The sequence below is a fragment of the Arvicanthis niloticus genome, chromosome 5, assembly GCF_011762505.2.
Source record: "Arvicanthis niloticus isolate mArvNil1 chromosome 5, mArvNil1.pat.X, whole genome shotgun sequence".
Taxonomy (NCBI): Eukaryota; Metazoa; Chordata; class Mammalia; order Rodentia; family Muridae; genus Arvicanthis; species Arvicanthis niloticus.
In genome coordinates, this window is record NC_047662.1 from 9,008,560 (window position 1) to 9,018,985 (window position 10,426).

Sequence of the window (10,426 nt, forward strand, 5' to 3'; positions counted from 1 at the left end):
ATAGATGATGTTCCTGAGATGGCCTGCTTTGGATTATAATATAATATGTGTCTGATTCGCTCCCATTGGCAAGGCAAAGGAGAATTCATTTTAGGAAAGATTTCTCTTACTAATATACTTTTCTTATTATTATAACATAAACATATATAACAATTAGAGGTATAGCTCACCCCTTTTGAGCAGATCTCTGTAAGATTTCCCATCTTGTAGTGATGCTATATAGATAAATAGATGTTTTCTTAAGTCTTAATGATCATCCTATAAGAATTGCTAAAAGTATATGAGTGATTTTTAAGCTTTTTTATAGTGGAACTGCTCTTAGGTCTTTTTCTGATAGTCAAATCTGCATTGAGCACTGTCAGCCTCCCAAGTATTACCAGTTAATTGCTCTTAGATAGTACCCAGACTTTCTCCTACTCAGAACACATTACAAGAGGGTGTAAAACATTTAAACAAATGTCATAAAAAGTGGATTAACAATTTATTATAGTTGCTAGGACAGAAGGTAAAATATTGATTGTGTTTATGTATCAATTTTCACGAATAACTTAGTCATGATTTTTAATTTCCAGTGAACCTGTGGAGCTGTGACAGGTGATGGATGTTTAGCCAAATAATTACTCCTAATGGATATGAATGTAAACATTCTCTGTTGTAAACTTCTACTTCTATTTATGATTTGACGTTTTGTGAACTTGTGATGAAATTTGTAACATTTGATCATCTACTCTGAAAGATGTGTAAGTACTGAGGACAAATAGATGAGAGAAGAATTTTTTTCCTTTTCCCCACCTAGAGAAGACTTTCCCTTTCCTCTGCTTTGGATCTTTTTACATTTCTTCCTAAATAGCTTTCATAGAAAATGTTTTACAACTTTGTAATAAATGCTTAAATCACATTTCAATGTATTCCTTTTTCTTCATCCAACTTCAGACAAGCAGGCAGCAAGATAGAGTCACACAATTCCTGCTGAGATAGAACAAAGGCCATATTACTTAATACTCTCTTATTTGGCTACAGTTGTTATTTCCCTAAATCAGCAGCCTTTTACCCTCAGAAAGAGCAAGGTTTTTTTATGATTTTTTAGAACTTATTATCAGCATTTCAGTACAGTTAGAGAACTATAATTTCTGGAAACTCTCAGACATTAAAGCCACACCAGAGTCCTACTCTGTGCCTCCATTGCTACAGTCTCTGGGCCAATAACCATTCTCTCAACTACAAAGTGTTCATTTCTCTCTTTGTTTTCCTTGGCTTTTTGCTATTTATAGGCCATTGAAACTCAGTCAATTTTATACTAATACAAAATGTTGAGGACCACACTGTCCCTCACTTAGGGGCCACAGTGTTGTGGACCGCACTGCCCCACCCTTGGGAGCCAAGTGCTCTGGTCCTAGGGGATCAGACAAAAGGGTCTAGCAAGAGCGAAAGTGGAGGAAGAAGGGCAAGAGACATGAAAGATGGAGACAAACCAGAGTGTGTGACCAAGTCTCGTTACTCCTTTACTGTCTCTCTCATTGCAAGGAAATCCTGGTATTTATAAGCACAAGCAGGGGAACACAGCTGAAGAACTTTACCACTGGGGGCACTAAACATCAAAACAAGATATGTGGCATTAACAAGATATTTATCAGAGTGTGCTCAGCTGTTGCAGGCTATTGAAAACAAGTCTGTTGTCAGGGTATATGGCTCAAGATGTTTGCAAAGATGATAGCTGCTTTCTCCAAAAATTCGGCTGCCAACAGTCTATATCAATTAAACATGTGAAATTGGAATCACCAGAGATTCTCCAGCTGGTTGCAATTTAAAAACTGTTGAGGGATATTCCAGACACACACCTTAACTTGCATGGTGTGTGAGCTTCAACACTCCTGATACAGCAATTGACAGAAATTACCTATGATCATTTGCTAGCCAGGGCCTCTACTTCTTCTACTAGTAGTTAGATTCTACTAATGATGAGTTTCTGTTTCAACAAATTCCAGTACTGAGAACAATGTAAGTTTATCATCGAGCAATTTCTCACAAGTGGAACAATCTCCTTATTTTTCTAATCAAGAAAAATATATATAGTGATATGGATTTGTTCCATTATAACCTTTGATTTTTCTTAGGTAATTTTCAGAGCCTTCTTGAATTTAGTTAAAATATTCTGAGGTAATGCATCAGCTTGGAGTAAAGATTTTCACATCTTTTTTCAAAGGTAATTCCAAATGTATTTCCAGGATGTTTGAAATTATAAACTGTGTGTGAGCATGTATCTCATTTACTACACAAAAATAATCCTTTAAACATTTACAGATCATATTTGTATGAATAGACTTACACATGAATTTAAGATGAATACCTGAATAGTGAGATTTTGTGTTTTTGTTCAGAGTGTATGTTCTCATATGTGTAAAATGTTAGTATGGAAATCCAAGCAAGGGGTATGAATGGTTATCCCTGAAAACTACTTTTTTTTTCCAGACAGGGTTTCTCTGTGTAGTTCTGGCTGTCCTGGAACTCACTCTGTAGACCAGGCTGGCCTCAAACTCAGAAATCCTCCTGCCTCTGCCACCAGCGCCCGGCCCCTGAAAACTATTAAGCCATGTTTTCATTTATTTTGGGGAGACATTTATCTCATACTCCCTTGAAATGAAGAGAGAAAGCACACTTATTGCTGAGGCTCTGAAAGTCAATACATGTTTTCTGTTTCAATTCTTTCTAACTTAACCTAGTGCTACTATGGCAATAAGCCTGGAATATTGCACAGAATCTTCCCTATTTTAGTTAACACCAATCATTATCTCTAATTCAGTGTTTCTAACTTTTATAATGCTTACCACTGACACACAATTTTAATTATTCATATGTGGGCAGACGAACCTGGAGTTGAATGAATGATTTTTCAGTTCTAAGACAATTGGAAATACGTGTTTATAATCCCAGCACTTGGGAGGCAGAGACAGGTGTATTTCTGAGTTCAAGGCCAGCCTGGTCTACAGAGTGAGTTTCAGGACAGCCAGGACACAGGGAAACCCTGTCTCGAAAAACCAAAAAAAAAAAAAAAAAAAAAAAAAAAAAAAAAAACAGTAGAAATACATGTTTGAACAGGCTCTTAAGCATCACCCACGAGACATTCCAATTCCAAAGAGGCTGTTACTAACCTGTTGGTAATCACTACTATAATGTTTACATTACAGGTTTGCAGAAAATACTCATGTCTTCAGCATATGTTTTATGAGAGACATTTGTTGTAAAGATGCAACATATATTCATCTAAGTAACCCAAGTGCAAACTGAAAACAATCAAGTCAAACTTGTCGCATCATTCAGATTTATTGACAGGACAATGGGAACAGAGTTGTTGAGCACAAAGGAGTTATACTCAATATTTATCCTGAAACATAAAACCAGCATTTGATAAGAATCAGGAATACTGGATACTCGAAATGTTCTTCTCATCTGTAGGTATAATACAGACTAAAGAACACGTAGTGTCTGTGGCTCAGTTTGTAAATCACTCTCTTAAGTACAACTTGCCTGAATTTGTTCATTTGCATAAATTAAACAGAATGCTGCCCGTTGCATTACATAGTTTCAGGGCTATTGTACACACATTACTTACTTTCCCTTTGGAATGCATTACTGCTTTAACCATGAAAGTCTTATATAACACTATATTTTTATGGATTCCTCACTTGCCTTGATCTGGCAATATTTGATGGTGAACAAGGAAAAGTTTAATGAAAGCTCTCCTACATTGTCACATTTTCAGAGTTTCACCAAGCACAAATAGTTGACATTATCTAAGATTTAAACATTAGATGAAGGATTTCACAAGTTTTTCGTAATTGTACTATTTCTCTAGTGTGAAACCTCAAATGTTGCAAAGAATACACAATGGATAAAATATATGCCACATTTTTCCCAACAGAAAAATTTTTCCCCACTAAAAAATTGAAGATGTTTCCATTGACCTGAAATGAAGTCAAAGATATATCCTCATGCATTACATCTGTTAAGTTTCTCACCCGTGTGAACTCTCTGTTGCGTTCTAACAGATATGCCAAAAGTAAAGGATTTACACTTTAAATACATTTGAAAATTTTAATACTCCTTTAAGTATTCTCTAATAAATTTTAACATGATATTTCTCAGTAGAAGGTTGTCTCATTTACTTCCTTCATAAAGTTCCTATACTGTGTAAAATCTCTGATAATTTCACAAACTGATATTGTGGGTAATGCATTTGTCATAAACACCTTATTTGTAAGGTTTCTCTCGTGTATGAATTCTCTGATGAACACTAAGATGTGATGGTTGGGCAAAGCATTTTTCACATTCTCTACATTTGTAAGGTTTTGCACCTGTATGAATTCTCTGATGAATACTAAGATGAGATTGCCTGGTAAAGCATTTGTCACATTCACTACATCTTTAAGGTTTCTCTCCTGTATGAATTCTCTGATGAATTCTTAGCTTTCTTTTTTCAGTAAAGCATTTGGAACACTCACTACATTTGTAAGGTTTTGCACCTGTATGAATTCTCTGATGAATACTAAGATGAGATTGCCTGGTAAAGCATTTGTCACATTCACTACATCTGTAAGGTTTCTCTCCTGTATGAATTCTCTGATGACTTCTCAGATTGTCTTTTTGTGTAAAGCATTTGTCACATTCACTACATTTGAAAGGTTTCTCTCCTGTATGCATTCTCAGATGAGTTCTAAGATGGGATTGACTGGCAAAGCATTTGTCACATTCACTACATCTGTAAGGTTTCTCTCCTGTATGAATTCTCTGATGAATTCTCAGTCTGCCTTTTTCAGTAAAGCATTTGTAACGCTCACTACATTTGTAAGGTTTTGCACCTGTATGAATTCTCTGATGAGTATTAAGATGTGATATTTGAGTAAAGAATTTGTCACATTCACTACATTTGTAAGGTTTCTCTCCTGTATGCATTCTCTGATGAGTTCTAAGATAGGATTGACTGGCAAAGCATTTGTCACATTCACTACATCTGTAAGGTTTCTCTCCTGTATGAATTCTCTGATGAATTCTTAGCTTTCGTTTTACAGTAAAGCATTTGGAACACTCACTACATTTGTTAAGTTTTTCACCTGTATGAAATCTCTGATGAATACTAAGACATGATTTTTGAGTAAAGCATTTGTCACATTCACTACATTTGTAAGGTTTCTCTCCTGTATGAATTCGTTGATGAATTCTCAGTCTGCCTTTTTCAATAAAGCATTTGTCACATTCACTACATTTGTAAGGTTTCTCTCTTAAGTGAATTTTCTTATGAACACTAAGATTTGATGGCGCAGTAAAGCATTTGTCACATTCTTTACATTTGTAAGGTTTCTCTCCTGTATGAATTCTCTGATGAATTCTCAGAGTGCGTTTTATGGTAAAGCCTTTGTCACATTCACTACACCTATAAGGTTTATCACCACTATGAATTCGCTGATGAATACTAAGATTGAATTTTTGTTTAAAACATTTTTCACATTCACTACATTTGTGAGGTTGCTTTCCTGGATAAATGCGCTGCTGACTTTGAAGACAGTGTCTCTGGGTAAAGCACTGGTCAGGTTCACTACCTCTGTAAGAATTCACTCCACTATTGTTTTTCTTGTGCAATGGTTTACGTTTAGAGTGAAAAACCTCATCAAATTCTGTATTTCTATTGTGTTCTTTCTTTCTTATGTGGATTCCTTGATTGAGACTAATGATTGAGCACACATTTAAACCATTTGCACATTCTTTATACTTGCAAACTTCTTCAGTGTTCCCAGTTTTAGGTATTCTTAGGTTTGAGAATTGAAGAGATGCATCTCTGTGGTTAGTTTTATGAAGTGTACTTTGGGTAGATTCATGAATCCTATTGCTGAGTTCACTGCAGTTAGAAGACTTCTCTTGGATATTCACAGGCTCATGGACAACGTACAATGTGTCTTGATCCAAGACCTTCTCATACATTCCACATATGTGACGATTTTCTGAAAAAGTGCAATTAGAGATGACAGGGATTACTCACATAGGTATGACGTGACTCAATAAACAGTGTTGGCTGAAGTTTTAGCTAAAATATACATTCTCATGGACTCATGCTCTTAAGAGAAATTTTTTTTTAAATTATTACATGTATCCTTAGAAGAACCTCAAATCTGATCTACATCAGATGATAGGAAATGATAATTGCCTTCTAAAACTCATTTTAATATTATACCTCCTACCTACCTCAAAAATATTAACTCATAATTGCTCCTGCTTAAAGGAAATACAGGAGCAATGAGTGGATCAGAGACTGAAGAACAGTCCATTCAGACACTGCCCCACCTAGGGATCCATTCCACATGCAGATAAGAAACAAAGACAGTGCTGCTGACACCATTAAGTGCTTCCTGACAGGAGTCAGATATTGCTGTCTTGTGTGAGGCTCTGACAGCACCTGACCAACATAAATATGGATGCTTGAAGCTAACAATAGAACTAAGAGCATGGTGACCCCAATAGGGGAGTTAGGGGAAGGATTGAAGACCTGAATGGGTTTGCAACCCCATAGCATGAATAATATGAATCAACCAGACCCCCCTGATCTCCCAAAAACACAATGACCGAGCAAAGAGTACATATGAAAAAACTCATGTCACCAGCTACATATGTAGCAGAGGATTGCCATATCTGGCAACAATGAGCCGGGAGGCCTTTGGTCCTGTGAAGGCTCAGTGGCCCAGCATAGAATCCTAGTCCAGTGAGGGGGCATTGCTGTGTGTGTGAAGGAGTACTCTCATAGAAGTAGGGAAGAGGGAGGAAAGGGGAGGGGGAGTTACAGAGGAGGAACCTGGAAGGGAGAAAACATTTGAAATGTAAATAAATAAAATAACAAATAAAAATGAAAGAAAATTGTACTTTGCAGAAGCTAGGACAAATAAGTGATAGATCTGTAATAAAATACAAAAAAGTAGATCTCTGAACAATGTAGCTCTAATTTTATGGTTACAATTTGATTCAGAGTGACAATGTGTAGCATTGGTAGGTATAAATTTATGATGTAACTGGCATTGACAAGGAAACCAGTAAATAGTTTTATTTCAGCATCCTAAATGAAAGGATAAATAATCATGTCCCAGAACTAAAACAATTGTGAAAAACTAAATAAAAAAATTTCTCCATAAAAACAGCTCTATATATACTTGAAACCGTTAGCAGTTTTTAAAATCTAAAATGAAGGAACAAAACACTAAAGCAATAGTAAGATTAATACACTGCAACTATTATATATGCAGAAATAGAGCCTGGCAGTGGTGGTACATGCCTTTAATCCAGCACTTGGGAGGCAGAGGCAGGCAGATTTCTGAGATCAAGGTCAGCCTGGTCTACAGGGTGAGTTCCCAGACAGCCAGGGCTACACAGAGAAACCCTGTCTGGAAGATTAGTGGTAAGGAGAGAGCTCAGAGAATTTAACACTGATTAATCTTCCAAAGAAAGCAGGGAAATAGAAAGAGAACACAATGAAACATGATTTTAACCAGAAAAAAATTATGATTTTCCCTTTTTGAGTGGTCTGTAGATACTACAGAGAGTTTCCATAAACACAAAATGGGAACATTCAAAAAAAAGAATCAGGAAGTCAACAAGAGGTGCAATCTTACCAACAAACAATAGATTGTTGTAATTCTCCAACATCACATCCATGTACAATGCCCTCTGAGCAAAATTGAGACATTCCCATTCCTCCAGTGAGAAGTCCACAGCCACATCCTTAAAGGTTAACGGACCCTGGAATGGAAAATTACCTATTTACTACTGGACCAAAATCTTTTCTTCGATAAAAAAGAGTTAATTAAGATATACTTTGTGATACAAATGATTGAAGAAAATATTGAAAGACAAACATTTTCAAAAAGTGCAATGGAAAAGTGTCTGAAGTTCTGAACTGCTGCTCTTCCACAGACAATCTATACAATGACTTACTGTAATGCTCACATTTAGAAAGGCTCTCACCTTCATGAATTTCCTTTGGTTACTGAGACTTTAGCAGCAAATGAAAGGTGGGCCATAATCACTACATTTGAAAATGTAGATACTGTGTAAAACACTCATAGACTTCCTTCTATTTCTCTGAGAGTGCATGATGTCATAATTACAAAAGCAGTAATCATTTACAGAATATAATATATACATTTGATGTCTAGATGCAGTAACGTAACTTTATGAAATAAGTGTTGATATCAAATAGAATCCCAGTTCCACATCATAAATTGTCAAATTATAAAGACAAGAAACATGCCTTCAAATTTTATAATGCAGAGTTTGCTGAAATATGGACACTTGCTTATTCCTGTGTGCAGCTGCATCTCACTTGTCTGTATTACAACAGATCTATTTAACAATCTGAGGACTCAGTAGAATGTTACATTCTTTCTAGATCAAACTGGTAGAATGTGAAATGCAGCATTAATGGATGAACTAAATGTCAGAGTTTTTTCTTAAACAGAACAGAACTGCAGCATCAGGGCATACATTCAACATTCCATATGACACAGAAAATCAAATGCTTTGGGAAGTTATTTTATGAGAATATGTTCAAAACTACAAAGTAGAGAAACCAAAATTTGAGAACATTTAAATTATTTAATATTTTATATAAGTTGGTATAATCAATACATATAATAACAATTTCATAAGTTTTATATGGTTTTTCATTACAGATTGATTAGATTCGTTATGTCTGAACAAGTGGCATAAGTGGCAAGGCATTCCAATAGAGCAGAATCATTTTCTTTGATCAAATTTTGTTTTCATATTAAAGGAGAATTATACCAATTCTTCTTGAGTATTTAATAATTATTTCTCATATTAACAATTTAAAATTTTAATCTAATTTTAACCTTACTTAATTTTCTTCAGAACTTGACCACTTGTGTATTAGAATTATAGCTTGCATAGACAAGTATGATCTACAATTCTTCCTTTGTTCATGAAAACTATAATACACTGGTTATGTATTGTCTCTATTACAACTAAACCTCAAAAATGTAAACCTGAGGCATGAAAAAATGACTAAGACTTAAAAGTACTCGATGCTTTTCTATAGAAACAGAATTTAATTCTGTCTAAACATATTACAGCTCACTACTATGTCTGAGTACAGTCAGCAGGGTTTGGTGCTGCACTCGGGGTGTTAGGGGCATAATGTATCATTCAGTGTACTTAAAAATATTCAGTTGAACACTTATATCTAAGAAAATTGTATTGTAATGAAAAAGAGAATCATTGCCGCAACCCTTCAGTTGTGTAATGCATAATTTTGATCAAGAAGAATAACATAGGTTCTATCAAGCCTTCTTCCTTCTAAAGAACCAAACACAAAAATTAAAAAGAACATTAATTTATGTATGAAAATTGATGGTTTATACACAACACCAAGATGATGCACGATAGAAAACTCTCACTACTGTATTTCATGTGTTGAAAAGAGAAGGTGAAGACTACAGGACTTCCACTACTTCGAAAGATTGAAACCAAAAAGAAAGGAAACTAACCATTTCCATACTGAGATTTTACCACAGTGGCAGTATCTCTCATGAGACAAACAGATTTCAGGTGTAAACACTTCAATGATTACTGTGTGACATAAAATGTCAAAGAGTGTCAGGTCTTGGACAAGGTAACTCCATTTAACCTGCACCATCAGTCATGTAACACAGGGGTAGAGGGTGTGATTAGCAGGTCTCCACCTCCAAAAATTAAATTAATATTAATTTTAATATTAATTAAAATATTAATATTAATGAGTTCCCTTCTGTCCCTGGCCTGGATACCATTGGCTGGAGCAGTCCTCCAGCTGATCTGCTCCCCTCTGGAAACTGAGTCCGGAGGCACCCTAGGGAGGTCACAAACAGCAGAGCTGCAGAGGTACCCAAGAGAGGTCAAGGACCGCAGAGCTGCAGGCATCCTAGAGAGGACATGGCCCACAGAGCTGCAGAGCAGGGGACACCATATCCTGAAGCATCATAGAGGAGCAACTACATACAGAGCAGCAAACACCTAGCTGGTCTACTACCATAGACACACCATATCCTGAAACATCCTAGAGGAGCCACTATACCCAGAGCAGCTGGAGCTCAGGATTGTAGAGTCATCCGGACCCTGAGGAGTTCTGACACAACCAAGATAACTGGAAAGGCAGACTCCAGTCAAAACCAGTGAGTGCAAGTAGCACTACAGCTAACCAAATGGTGAAAGGCAATCGCAGGAACTTAAACAACAGAAACCAAAGTTACTTGGCATCATCAGAACCCAGTTCCCCCACGATAGCAAGTCCTGAACACCACATCACACCAGAAAAGCAGGACTCAGAATTAAAATCACTTCTTATGATGATGATGGAGGACTTTAAAAAGGACATAAACAACACTCTCAAAGA

General features: G+C 36.1%; 1 protein-coding gene across 1 annotated transcript; it reads right to left on the reverse strand.

Moving 5' to 3' along the window:
* Positions 1-3,304: 3,304 nt before the first annotated feature.
* On the reverse strand, positions 3,305-7,770 carry LOC117709258 (uncharacterized). The gene is made up of 2 exons (XM_076933494.1): positions 7,650-7,770; positions 3,305-5,993 (listed from the first exon to the last, which is right to left on the reverse strand). The coding sequence occupies exons 1-2, from the start codon at positions 7,690-7,692 to the stop codon at positions 4,423-4,425; spliced, it is 1,614 nt and encodes a 537-aa protein (XP_076789609.1). The 5' UTR covers positions 7,693-7,770; the 3' UTR covers positions 3,305-4,422.
* Between the last annotated feature and the right edge of the window lie 2,656 nt (positions 7,771-10,426).

What these genes read in the sequence shown, in the direction of transcription:
- LOC117709258 (XM_076933494.1), bottom strand. Translation starts at nt 7,692, where the DNA reads ATGGATGTGATGTTGGAGAATTACAACAATCTATTGTTTGTTG. An exon ending in CAACAATCTATTGTTTGTTG is followed by an intron (nt 5,994 to 7,649) that starts GTAAGATTGCAC and finishes GCACTTTTTCAG; the next exon opens with AAAATCGTCACATATGTGGA.